We start from the raw sequence: 14431 nt of genomic DNA on the forward strand, positions 1-14431 counted from the left end.
TTGTATTTTTCTCCTTTTCTTAGTTTGTTGGGTATTTTCTTTCCTTCCTCCGGTGTATAACTATATGGTGGGATTTTGGATTTCTTTGACCAATGGATGATCCCACCGTATGGTGGTCAATTTAATAGTTGTTACAAATTTATTTACTAATATATCGGTCTATACTCTTCAAAATTTTGCCATGATCAAATATAGAGCAGCAGAAGATGCGAACTTCCATACCTTTTTTTTGAAAGGTGAACCCCTATACCTTAGGACGACATGGGAGTGATGTGCCTAATTATATGCATCATGAAAACAATTAACAAGGACGTGAAGACCAATTAAAAACTTTTATAGGAAATAGTAAATGCTAGCGAAGAAAGAGTTTTAAGAGTTGATGAAACTTTTGGGGATTTTTCGTCGTACAGATCAGGTGGGACTTATGAATTGCATGAACTAGCTAGTTTTTTACTAGCATTAATTATTCCTCCTAATTTAATGGTAAGTTATAAATAGCAATTTCTATTATTAAAAAAAAAAAAAGCAATTAACCAGAGCCTTGTTTGTTGAGAAATTACTTCTAAGAAAAAAAGCCAAAGCTTTATTTGGGAAGATTGCAAATACTAATATGTTTAATGCAAAACCTTGTATAAAACGTTCTAAATTAATCTTGTCTTTGCACTTTACATATTTGTAATTGCACTTCTCAAACTGAGCCCAAACAATTAAATTTTGGACGAAATGCAGCAGACCTTGTATCCTGGATTGTTTGGGAGGACATTCATGGGGTTCTTCGCGTGTAAAGCTTCTTCTTTTGGTTAATAAAGTTATCTATGCTCATCTTTCCCAGAAAAAAAAAAAAAAAAAAAAGAAAAAAGAAAAAAAAAAACCCTGAATAACCTTACCCGAATGCAATGCCAGGTTACATGATCTGGGTTTAATTATCTTCTCTCTGTTCAAAACCAAAAACAGAAAAAAAATAAATAAATCTCTCTCTCTCTAACGGGGCTAATGAGAAAAGAGGCAGAAAAGAACACATGACTTAATGGTTAAGCCATATGATAGACACGCAGCGAGTGTTAATTTTTATAGGTAAGGAGACTATTTTACCTTTTATTCTTCTTCAAATTTTTAAAATAAAATAGGGAAAAAGGAGAAAGAAACATTGGTTCATCAAAACCCTAACTTTTCAAACCCAACGATGGTTAACATTCCATCCTCTCTCTCTCTCTCCCCATCCCCTTCGTTCTCTCTACCCATGCTGTTTTGTAGGAATTGAGCTAATTGGTGGAGAGGTGCGGCAGAGGGCTGAATTCGAATAGGGTTGGAAGTTATAATAAGGGTAAGATGGGTGTTTTTGGAAATTATAAGTCACAAGATGCACATTTGATTGGCTTATGACGGAACATTAACAGTAAGGGGAAGTATTAGTCAATTGTTAGAAATAGTAAGGGTAGTATTAGTCAATTTTCAAATAATAAGGGTACACTTAATCAATTAGCTAAACCATAAGGATAGTTTAAGAAATTTATCCATTTTTATATGTATTTTCTAACTTTTATTGATTCATTTATATATAGAAAATCAAAATTTCGGTTAATAAGCCACTTAAGTCAGCTGATGGAGTTAACTTTTTAGGAAAAAAAAAAGTTAACTTTTTAAATGGACCAAGTCGATTTCTCTCACGCATGGACTTTGGCTCTGTTGGTAAGGTCTCTGACCGGTAGATTTGACTCTTTATTAACAGAAAAATGTTAGGCCCGAAGCCCGACCTAATAAAAGAAATTTGAATTTTTCTCTATTCAAATAGACATTATCTACTTTAATTCAGATGTTTTTCCCCTATTTAAATGAACAATGGGCCTACAAGTGAATTAACAACCTTCTCAAATCAAAAAATTTATTCAAATGGACATCACATAGGGTTTTTACTTAGGTTTAACTATAGGTCGGGTCGGGTTTACTTAGGTTTAACTATAGGTCCGGCAGGGCCGGGCTATTTTGACAAAGCCCGAGCCCAGCTCGAATTTTATGCAGGCCGGGCTTTTTGGCCCGAGGTTAAGCCTGTGGGCCAAAAATCCTGTTCAAGCCCGTCCGGGGGTCGGGCCGGGCCGGGCTGGCCCATGAACAAGTCTACTGACTGGTTATAATGGAAATTTGGGATTCAATCTTGCCTTAACTAGAGGGTATAGGTTTGGGGATGAACTACCCCTCTTTGTGTAGTTCCATGAAACTAAAAGAGAAAAATAAAATCATGCTCTGCTTTGAAGCAAAAAATTGGGCTCCATCAATGAACCCATTGCTGGCCTAGGAGGGATATGAACCTTAGGTTGTGTATGGTTGCAATGCAAATAAATTTGCACAGATGCAAAATCATAGCAGTGCAAATGATTTAAGTGTAAATTTTAACTTCTTTTTGTTTTTAATTTCTAACCTATTTTGTTTGGTTGCAGTTAGGGGTGGATTCGAGTCGAGCTGAGCCGAATAGTACGAGGCTTGAGTTCGGCTCGAGACTGTTCTACAAGGCTCGAGCTTGGTTCGAGCCAGGACCTTGAGCTTGATCTCAGCTCGGCTCAACTCGAGCTCGATTTTGAGAAAAAAATATTTTATAAAAATAAAAAGTTATATATAAAATATTTTTTATTTGATATTTAAAAAATTAAGAATTATAATATTTGTATTATATATATTAAATATCAAATATATATATATATATATATATATATATATATATATATATATATATATATTCGAGCCGGCTCGCGAGCCTCACGAGCCAAGTTCTAATAGGCTTGAGCTCGAGCTCAATTGAAACCAAGTCGAGCCAAGCTTTTCACGAGCCAAGCTCGAGCGGCTCATGAAAAGCTTGACTCGTTGCCACTCCTAGTTGCAGTATAAATAAAGTAAATTAAGACATGAAACAAAATAAAGTAAAATTGAAAACAAAATTAAACAAGAATTTGCATTTTTTACATTTGCGCTCCCATGCATTTTTATTAGTACAAATAAAATTGCACTGCAGCCAAACACAACCTTATGTTTTTCCATAGTGGAAAGTGACTTATGTTGCTACATGTGAAACAAATCAATTCATTGATAGGGACTTCAAGAAATTGGGTTCCATATGGATCCTGATTTATGATACAGAATTATTGGACCCATCTCGACCGGACATGTGAAAGGTATCCCATACTCCCAAGATACTATTTGCCAATTTAATTATATAAATTTTACACATATTTTATTTATAAATACTAGTATAAAAATATGTATTGTGCATGCATGTAATTAAATATTAATCATATATGATATATGATATTTAAATTTAATTTTTATAATCTTTACCAAAAGAGTGTGGGCCTTGGTACAATGGTTGGGTTATTTCGTTGTGACCTGGGTGACTATGGTTCAAATCTCTGAAACAGTTTTTCTGTGCAAGGTAAGGTTGTGCATATAGACCCTACATTGCCTGGAGTATTGTGCACTAGACTGCCCTAACCTACACCAAAACTGAGGCAAATATATATTGCAAATAAAGGAAGAGAGAAACAGATATTTGAAGAAAAATTCTTAACAAATTTAGCAAAGTTTCTTAAAGAAATTGCTCTCAGTTTTCTGTTTTTCTCTTATTTTCTATCGAACCTGAAATGCTATATTTGGTGTGGTAGAAAATAAGAGAAATAGAAAGTAGAAAGAAAGCTTTTAACAAAAATTTTGTGAAATTCCCTATCAAAATTTTCATGGCTTTCTATTTCTCACTTGAACAAAAAAGCAGCGCCATTCCTTTGGGTCCAGCACCGAGCAATTAATTTGTTTACAATGTAGCCCTGCAGCAATTCGCCATTGATCCAATACAACCAATTTTTTTTTTTTTTTATGGATAAACCATGCATCTAAACAAATAAGATCATGTTGGAAGGAATTTTTTTTGTTGGGAGGAGATCTGGACTTATAGACTTTGATGTGTGGGCATCAAATAACCTCTTAGATTGCAATTGGTGAATCCGAATTTCTTCCTTGCAAGTCACAATGTGCATTGAACTTCAAGTAAAGTTAGTGTGGAGTTCAAATTCGCTTGCATTGAGAACATGTTCCAGTCACGGGGGATGGTCCTATAATACACAGTTGGGATATATTGTGGGGTGGACTCTATGGGACACCTTATGAGTGTAAGGAGGAAATCCAAACTCTTAATTGATAGGTGTTAGGGGCTGATTAAAGTTGAAACGAACGAAACGAAAATAAAAGGGGACTGTCGAGTATAAAGTAAAAAAGGTGAAAGCGTGATGAAAGCGTCAGAGATGCGTGGGTTTGGGTAGGTGTGGTGGTGGTGGTGCATTTTAGAGAAAGCAAGGCAGGAGGAATGGGATAATAGAAGAGATGTTGAAGAAAGTGAACGTACGTGAGAATTGGGGATAAGGATGGTGGAGGTGGACCAGTAGTAGGAAGTGGTGTTGTCTATGCATGATGCATACACCCCTAAGGGCCTAAGGCCAACTACTACTTTTATCTTTATTCTACAATTCAACGTAATTTGTTACCCATGGCCCATCAAAGATATCAATAACAACATACCGGGAAAAGTAGCCAAAAGAAAACAAGAGGAACTTGAGGGGCTACATACAACAGCAATAACTTTTAAGAAAACATTGAATGTGTGATACCGAAAAGTCATGATGATATCTGAAAGTAACTCACCGTCAATGACCGATCTGGTGGTATTAATCAAAATTTATAGGGTGCTTTGAATGGTCAAACACATCTTTCCATTATTAAGAATTTTCCCATTATATTATTTATTTTACCATTCACAGTTCACTTAATAAACCTGAACCCTATATTGTAGTAACCTAATGGTGGATCAAGATATTAAATACAAGGATGTATAACAAATGGTCATGTTCTACGATTAATGTCCTTTGTAAAGACAGATAAGGATTAACTGAATACATAGCTGTTAAGCGGATGGTGAAACTGAATTCTCATGGATACCTCACAGCAATGTTTTCAAATCTGGACCGGACCGGAAAAATCGGGAACCGGTTATTTGACTGCTGTTTAATTCTAAAATCGTTTTTTGGCCAAAATTTGTAGATTTGGTTAGTAAATCGCTGACTCAGGTGGTTTGATCATCGAATCGTTTGACCCGGGAATAGTTTTTTGCCTTTTTTAGATTTTTAAATTTTTTAATTTTTTTGTCAAAGTGAACTATCCATTCAGACTGGACGATCAGACCGTTCGACCTAGGAATTGAACCCCAGAACGGTTTCCTGTCCGGTCCGGTTTTAAAAACCTTGCCTCACAGATCATGCCCCACACTACAACCAAACCGTACATTGGAAACATCTGCTCATGACAAGTATGAAAAATATTCCCAATGCATATGGGTTGCATGTGAGGGCACGTTTTGTGGGGCACCAATATGTATTCTTTTTTCTTTTCTTTCTAAACTCATTATGACTTTTCACCATAACTTTTCAAAAGGTATGTTAAAAACGGGTGTTAATAAATTATTCGATCCAAAACCCTGTTATGTTTGATCTATTTTTAAATATTTCAGAAATACCCTGTTATTGTTCCATCCAAAACCCATTTTTTCAGATTCCTCGAAATATTTTCAAGCGGCACAATGATAGTAAAACGTCTCTCAACAAATAGAAATCTTATATATAAGGCATTTGGGTGCTTAAGGGCATTTTAATCATAAAAATACATTTAATAAGGCTGACTTGACATTAAGGGGCAGTTTAGTTATGAAAATTGCATTTATATATGGACAACTTTTGTCAAGTACACTAACGATGCTCCAATGGATGGTGAGTTTTGAAAAGTAAACATTCACGTTTTGAAAAGTTATGGCGAGTTTAAGAAAAATGATTAAAAGAGAATTAAATGATTGATAATTTTTATCAATGTGTTTGAAACTGTTAATTTTTATCAATGTGTGAATGATTGATAAAGAGAATTAAATGATACGTGAAGTATTTTCAAATGTCACTTAACGCATGATTAATGGAGAGGTACTGAATTGACACGTTTTGAAAGTTTAAATAGTGAATTGTTGTATTTTAAAATTCGGAAACCAAAGTGGCAATAGGCCAAAATACAAATACTGATCCGGAATTAGGTGAATAAAAAGCACGGCTTAGGGTTTATTCAGGGGATCAACTATGGAAAGAAAAACAGGGGTAAGGGTTCAGACTTGAGAGAACCGATTTTAGGAGCAAAATGATATCGACATTGTTGAAATACTCTAATTCCATAAGATTTCAACTTCAACAAAGCTAAGGGTATTAACATAATTTGGCATTGGTGAAAATACGGCCACAGCCCACACTGCCAATACAAACAAATGTATTATGGACTTCATGGTGGTGGTGGAAGGACACGGACAGTCGTTCTTAATAGAATAAAAGGCCATGACTTCAGTTCAGTCACTGCAACTCAGCCTCTCGTTTTCTTGCTATCTCTCGAGCAAATGAAGCTCCTAATGATCTCCATTCTCGTTTTCCTTGTCCACCTCTCTCTAGTCCTCGCCTCAGCCGATGCAACTCAGCCTCCATTCGCATGTGATTCAAAAAACCCTGCAACCGCCTCCTACACCTTCTGCAATCCGTCCCTGCCCATCCCCCAAAGGGTTAAAGATCTCGTTTCTCGTCTCACCTTAGACGAGAAGATCTCTCAGCTCGTTAACAATGCGCCGGCGATTCCCAGACTCGGTATTCCTAGCTACGAGTGGTGGTCGGAAGCCTTGCACGGCGTCACCTCCGCGGGACGCGGAATCCAACTCAACGGAATCATTAAAGGTGCTACCAGCTTCCCCCAAGTCATCCTCAGTGCTGCTTCGTTTGATGCCCATCTCTGGTACCGCATTGCAAAGGTTCGCACCTAACTCAACTACTCCCGCTGTGCTGCGAAGAGGGCAAGAACGTTACTTCCCGTATCCCCTCCATTGTTTTTTGAATTTTGATTCTATTAAGTGTATTTATTTTATTTTATTTTTTTCTCTGAAGGCCATTGGTGTCGAAGCTCGAGCGATATATAATGCCGGACAAGCCAGCGGATTGACGTTTTGGGCTCCGAACATCAATATATTTAGGGATCCCAGATGGGGGAGAGGGCAAGAGACACCAGGTGAAGATCCCTTGGTTACTAGTGCGTATGCGATTTCTTATGTGAGAGGGCTTCAAGGGGATTCATATGAAGGAGGCAAGCTTGGTGTTCACCTCCAAGCTTCAGCTTGTTGTAAGCATTTCACTGCTTATGATCTAGATAATTGGAACGGAACCACTCGCTATGGCTTTGATGCTCGCGTAAGTACATCTTTCGCTTCGGTCTCCTAGCATTCAGCCTAGAAATTAAAATGTCTAGTTCAGTCTGCATTTACTCTGTTGGTAAAATGGGCGTTCTTCGAGCAAAGTGTTTTTCGCCTAGCTACATAGAAACTTTAATCGTAGTGATCCCATTGTTCAAAATTTCGAAAAACTTTGTTGGTAGGATGGATCGGTGCTCATCTTTTTTTTTATTTTTTTATTTTTTGAGACTTTGAGTAATGGCTATAGGCGTTGATTGAGGTGCTTTAAAGGCAGAAAATGGTTTCATTTCACTTTCTGCCCTAGTCCTGGATTAGGTCTTATCGATTTTCTTTTCTTGTTCTGGGGCACAGGTTTCTCTTCAGGATTTAGCAGATACGTATCAGCCTCCATTTCATAGTTGTATCAATCAAGGTCGGGCAAGTGGCATTATGTGCGCTTACAATCGTGTTAATGGAATTCCAAGTTGTGCAGATTACAATCTCCTGTCCAAAACTGCGCGAGGACAGTGGGGTTTTAATGGGTAAAGATCAAATTAAAACCAACTTTCCCGATTGATGATTCATGGATAATTCAAAGAAAAACTCGAATACTGCTTTTACGCTGATTCCGATTTGGTAATCAGGTACATCACGTCGGACTGCGATGCTGTTTCGATCATCCGCGATACCCACCATTATGCTAGGACACCGGAAGATGCGGTTGGAGATGTCCTCAGAGCTGGTACGTGGTAGTCGGACCATTTCTGCGCATCGCGCCGTTTGGTTCTCTGTTTCATTAGAATTTCCCATTCTTTTTTGTCCTTCGACCACCTTTCGTCGTGGATCCCGCGTTGGGATGCCTCCAATCTTATCCAATTCGAGTCCTTTTTCTTTGAACTCCAGTAACGCACTCATGAGTCATGACCATAACAATGATAGAGAATTTTCGGATTTACACTTTCTCTTGCATTGATTTACGGCATTATGATCCAATTATTAAAAAACTAACCTTTTTTTAACTTTCTGTGGTTAATGAAAAAATACAGGCATGGATGTCAACTGTGGTTCCTACTTGCAGAAATACACCAAATCAGCCGTACAACAGAAAAAGGTGTCTGAATCAGACATAGATAGAGCTCTCCACGAGCTCTTCTCTGTGAGAATGAGGTTGGGACTGTTCAACGGCAACCCAGTTCAACAACCTTTCGGCAACATTAGTCCGAAGAATGTCTGCAGCGAAGAACATGGTAATTTAGCCATAGAGGCAGCCGCTAATAGCATTGTCTTACTGAAGAACTCAGACAAGCTCCTCCCAATCCCGGTACCAAGGAGTCTAGCAAATTCCATCTCCGTAGCAGTAATCGGCCCCAATGCCAACGTTGAACAAACGCTCCTCGGAAACTATGCTGGCCCTCCGTGTTATTCCTCAGCTCCCTCAATTCTCCATGGAATTCTGGGCTACATCCCAGATGCCAAGTATCATGCAGGTTGTGACTCGGTAGCATGTTCCTCGGCTTCCATCAATGAAGCTGTGGCACTGGCGAGAACTGTGGATTACGTAATTCTGGTTATGGGTTTAGATCAGACACAAGAAAAGGAAGAAAAGGATCGAGATAGCCTGCTACTCCCTGGAAAGCAAAATGCTCTTATCACGAGTGTTTCGAGAGCTGCAAAGAAGCCAGTGGTTTTGGTGATTCTCAGTGGTGGTCCAGTTGATATTTCATTTGCCAAATATGACAAAAAAATTGGCAGCATCTTGTGGGCAGGCTATCCTGGACAAGCTGGAGGCACTGCGGTAGCCGGGATTATATTTGGAGACCAGAACCCAGGTGAATTTTACCGACTATGCTCTTCCACTGTATCCTCTTTTCCATTGAAAAGAGGATCTGCCCACTGAGCACTTGAGCAGAAGTTTCTAGTCTTGTAGTCTTAAGCATTGAAATGTTTAAATTATATGGTATTTGATACAAAGATTAGTGAGAAAACAATGGAGGAATGCTAGCTCCTTACTTTCATACCTAGATAAGTAGATATGGATTGAATCAAGTTGGCCTAATTCATGTTTTTATGCAGGAGGAAGATTACCAGTCACCTGGTACCCCCAGGAGTTCACCAAAGTCCCGATGACCGACATGAGGATGAGGCCAGATCTAGCTTCTGGATACCCTGGACGCACCTATAGATTCTACAAAGGGAAAACAGTTTTTGAATTTGGCCATGGTCTCAGCTACTCCAACTTCTCTTATGCATTCAGCTCAGTTTCGCAAAAACAACTCTACCTGAAAGAAAACGTCACCACTTATGCAGTGAAAGAGGACTCAAATTCCATGCGTTACATTTCTGTAACAGAAATGGGTGAAGAACGCTGCGACAGAATGAAGTTCTCAGTTGTTGTTGAAGTTACAAATTACGGAGAAATGGCAGGTAAACACTCAGTTTTGCTATTTAAACGGCAGGTCAAGCATCAACATGGTAGCCCAATGAAACAGTTGGTAGGATTCCAGAGCTTGCACCTGAATGTGGGGGAAAGAGCTAAAATTGAGTTTGTGTTGAAACCATGTGAGCACCTCAGTAAAGTTCGTGAAGATGGTTTATCAGTGATAGAGGAAGGATCCCATTTCATGATTGTGGGAGATAAGACGTACCCTGTTTCCATTATGCTCTGAATCATGGTCATAGGAGTCTTGTAATAAGAAACATTTCCAAGTGTGGCCATAGGAGTAACCATTTTCAAATTCAGCAATCTATGCCCTACAGATTATGTATTTACTATTTTTCTGTCTTAATCTCAGCAACTGGGGTTTCGAGCTTGGATGTAGAACTGCAAGCTTAAACAAAGTAAGCTTTGCATAGAAGTTTGCAAATCTTTGTGTTCATGTTCATCTAACCTAAACCAAATGCTTTCTTGCGGAGGCAGTCAGGTGACCTTGCTGTTTCACCAGTACTAGTGCTGCCTTTTGCATCTATTTGTTTGCAATTACACCAAACATTCTTCACCAACAGACACAAGTAATTCTAAGGGTCTGTTTGGTTCATAGTCGGAGTTGGAATGAAAATCACAATCTCTCAGAATCAGAATAGTCTATTCTCATAGTCTGTTTGATTCAAACAGGAATTGGAATCAGCTGAGAGGAAAGAAATGGCCATTCCTTCAAATGGGGAATGCCATTCCACCAAGAATGGAAATGGAATTCCAATCCATCCAACCAAACAGTTGGACCATTTCGATTCCTACCCGCCATGATATCCCATCTTTGTTTCCATTACTTATCAAAATGCATGTAATTAATTACTTAATTGGACAGCGATGGAAAAAGCATACTAGTGGAGGCTATAGGCCTCTGTTTAAGCCAGGCAGTGGTTCTAAGGCACTGAATTAACGATCGAAGGATTACAAGACTAATCTTTGACATCTTACAGTGTCAAACGAATGGATATCAATAATGAAAATGAGAAAATGAGTGGGTGCTTCGACATCTATCTCATCTCAGAGATTGATAATTTGTTGTGCGAAGGACAAATACTTCAATTCTGTCCCGGTTTAAAGGTCTTGGGTCTTCGGGAGGGGTGGACTGGATAAATGGATATAAACCTAATTCCGGGCGTATTTTGAATGAAATGGCCGCTGGATCTGCTAACTACAAGACATTACAAATCTGGGACATCAGATGTTCCTTGTATTTAAGACTTAGTTTGAAAGGAATACAAATACAAATATATAGTGTGTAAAACTTGTATTTTGAATTATTTTTTATGTATTGGCACTGTAACTATTTCTATTAAAGAGTACACATACTGTACTGAATTGATCAAACCTAAGACCATTTTCCTTCGGAAGGTGGATAGAAATTTCTATCCAGTCTCCACCATCCAAACGTAGAGAAGAAAGCCCTTAGAAATTTGCATACAATGCTCATTTCCGATTCAATGAATATGTCTGGTAATTGAACAACTTATGGGGGACCGACAATTCCTAGTTTTCCACTGGCTGTTGAAATTGGAATTAGGTTTTTGAGTCTTCATAGTTCACATACGCATCTCTGCAAAATTTTCTCTTTCGTTCTTGTGCTGCTTTTCTAATCATCCACTTTTTAGCTCGGAAACTCATTTATTCACATGGTTGTTATATCCGTTTGGACTCTGATTTCTTTTTTTTTCTCACTTTTCATTTATTTTTCGTAAAATGATCGTCAGCGCAGAATTGGGGATTTTGACGACCAAAGCATAAAGTCACAAACACCATTTGTCGCTAGGGGTGTCCATGAAAAACTAAAAAATCGAACCAAACTAAGAAAATCAAATCGTAAAATGTGGTTAATCAAATCGATGGGTTCGATTTTGGATTGGAATTTTTGAAAAACCAAACGACTGATTTGGTCTTTAGTTAACCTACAAAAAATGCCAGTTAACCGAACTGACCGGTATATATTTATATGTATATTTTAAATATATGTCACATATTTTCTATATATTATATATAAATATATACTTGTATTATATTTATAATCTATTTATAAATATTATATATATATATATATATTTTTTTTTTAAATAATTATAATATATTATATATATAATAGTATACATATATTTATATAATATATATTATAAATATAAAAAGCTGAAAAACCGAACTGGTCAAAAACTGAAACCAACAAGCTGATTAACTGGTGGTACCGATTCAGTTTTGGTTTGGAGAAATGGAAAAACTGATACCACTGGTTTGGTTTGCAAGTTAACCGAACCGTGAACACCCCTATTTATGGATGTAGAGTCAATAAAGCTTATGTTTTTTGTGAACTTCAACAGGTTTTAAAAAACATAATGTTATTGAAAGGGACAAAAAAATTTACAATTGGTTCTATATTGTGCAGATAGTTGATAAAGAAAAATAGATAACACCCAAAGGATATTTATGTCTTTTCACATGCTACTTAATGGCTGATTAACAGTAAATACTGAATTGGCATATTTTAAAAGTTAAAAAAGTACTGAATTGTTCCATTTTAAAATTTGGGGACATAAGTGACACTAAGCCAAAACTAATCGGGAATTTTCCTTATTTATATTTATACTCTTCCAAATTGAGATTTAGGAAATCCTAAGCATTTAAGAAAGTTAATATGTTGCTTACTGCTATCAATTTTGTTTGAAAGAGTAAATCAAATATGTTTTTTAAAGTTTACTTGTCAAAGTCTCAGACGGTTTGATGCTTGTTCGTATTACTACTCATCTTCATGGGACGGGAATGAATGGTAGGATGTCAGTTTGATGCTTGTTCGTATTACAACTCGTCCTCGTGGGACGGGAATGAATGGTAGGGTGTCGGATGAGGACTAAAAGTTTTTTTTTTTTTTCCTGCACACTTTTATTTAGAAAAAGAGCCCGACCTGAATCTAGTGCTTGTCACGCTGATGCGAGTAAAAGGCTATATCAGTGTTCTTTATACATGTGCGTTCCAATTCCATGCGGAATACTAGCAGTTCATTTGATAACGCAGCCTTTTACACAGCTTGGTGAACAGCAGATCCTGAGTGTCAAAAAAATAACATTTACATCATAAACGAAGTAATTACCAGTCGATAAGTTCTCCGACCAGTTGAAGAGGAAGAATTGACATCAAATGCCATTACCACCAAGGTTGGGGGGTTATGGGTGTGGCCTTCTGGGGAAGAGGCTACCCCAGTTGGTATAGCCCTATTAATCTATTAACCCCATTCTGTTCGCTGATATTTTACATATAGAGATGAAGGTCAGATGGTTGAACTTGAACAGATCGAAAGGGAAGATAAGAGGATTAACTCGGTTTAATTCGCTGTGCAAGTGTGGATCAACTCGCCTGTACAATTCCCAAGTCAGGTCGTGAAATTCCATATATGAACTTCACCATGAAACCCTCTACCCCGCCAATTACCTAATGAAAAGACAACTCATTCACTACACATCAAATGACAACACAAGTAGATGAAGGAACGAGTGATCGAATAATATTTCCATTGAGAATTTGAAGGCATTGACCATCATCAAAATGATGCAAACTATGAGTTCAAGAACATCCGACAAATGGCTAGAGGCAATTGATTTTGTGCAAAGTTTATTAAATGGACTCTTCCAATGCCAATGCCATGGTAGTTTCCAAAAAGCTTAGGCTCAATTTGAAAAGAGTACAAATAATACAAATATGTATAGTACAAATACATACAAAATACAAGGTTTTCTACTCTACATATTTATATGGATCATTTACTAGAATACCCCCTATAGCCTCATATATTTACTTAAACCTACCTTATAGTTTTCATTTTACTAAAATACCCCCTATAGTTTGTAACATATTAATTTAATTGACCTTTCATTAAGAATTATTTGTGTTTGCCATATGAAAATAGTATCATGATCACCTAAACCAAGTGAAAAATGTTCAAGGGCATGAACCCATGATTGTGTATTCCAAAAGTACCCCTAAATTGAGTGGAAAATGTTCAAGGGCACAAGTCCATTGTTGTTTATTACAAAAGTACTGCTAACACTTTTGTGTAAAAAAACAAGTTTGACCAAACAAAGAAAAATAGAATGGTTGTTCATGCTTTACTAGGGGCAAATATGGCATTTTTGTTTATAGTTTCTTTTGATTAAATTTATTTGAATGAATGTTAGTTTTAAAACTGTCATTTTCCACTTTTATCTAATGGAAGGTCGATTAAGTAAACTAAGTGCAAACTGTAGGAATGTTTTAGTAAACCAGAAACGGCAGGTTTTAATAAATTCATGAAACTATAGGGGGTATTTTAGTAAATGACTATTTATATTTGTACTCCTTCCAAACAGACTCTGAGGCTGTGTTTGGTTGCAATGCAAATAAATTTGTGCTGATGCAAAACTATGACAGTGCAAATTATTTCAGTGTAAATTCTGACCTATTTTTGTTTCAAATTTTACCTTATTTTGTTTGATTACAGTACAAATGAAGTAAATTAAGACAAGAAGCAAAAAAAAGTAAAACCTAAAACAAAATTAAACAACAATTTACATTTTTTTTTCATTTGCACTCCCTTGCATTTGTACTAGTGCAAATAAAATTTCACTGCAACCAAACACAACCTTAGGGATTGATTGCACTCACACCCGTCTGTGGAGTCCAGATTTACCTACACG

At 37.1% G+C, this 14431-nt stretch overlaps 1 protein-coding gene across 1 annotated transcript; it reads left to right on the top strand.

Annotated features, from left to right (window-relative positions):
* The first annotated feature begins 6319 nt into the window (after positions 1–6319).
* On the top strand, positions 6320–10140 carry LOC104605943 (Glycosyl hydrolase family protein). The gene is made up of 6 exons (XM_010270906.3): positions 6320–6862; positions 6996–7295; positions 7649–7818; positions 7921–8018; positions 8323–9105; positions 9350–10140. The coding sequence occupies exons 1-6, from the start codon at positions 6335–6337 to the stop codon at positions 9940–9942; spliced, it is 2472 nt and encodes an 823-aa protein (XP_010269208.1). The 5' UTR covers positions 6320–6334; the 3' UTR covers positions 9943–10140.
* Positions 10141–14431: the final 4291 nt, after the last annotated feature.

This window comes from Nelumbo nucifera, chromosome 1 (genome assembly GCF_055504915.1).
Source record: "Nelumbo nucifera cultivar China Antique chromosome 1, China Antique-T2T, whole genome shotgun sequence".
NCBI lineage: Eukaryota > Viridiplantae > Streptophyta > Magnoliopsida > Proteales > Nelumbonaceae > Nelumbo > Nelumbo nucifera.

Excerpts from the sequence above, each read along its gene's own strand:
- LOC104605943 (XM_010270906.3), top strand. The coding sequence starts at position 6,335 with ATGTATTATGGACTTCATGGTGGTGGTGGAAGGACACGGACAGTCGTT. Across the intron at positions 6,863-6,995 it reads TCTGGTACCGCATTGCAAAG|GCCATTGGTGTCGAAGCTCG; the intron begins GTTCGCACCTAA and ends TTTTCTCTGAAG. Across the intron at positions 8,019-8,322 it reads TGGAGATGTCCTCAGAGCTG|GCATGGATGTCAACTGTGGT; the intron begins GTACGTGGTAGT and ends GAAAAAATACAG.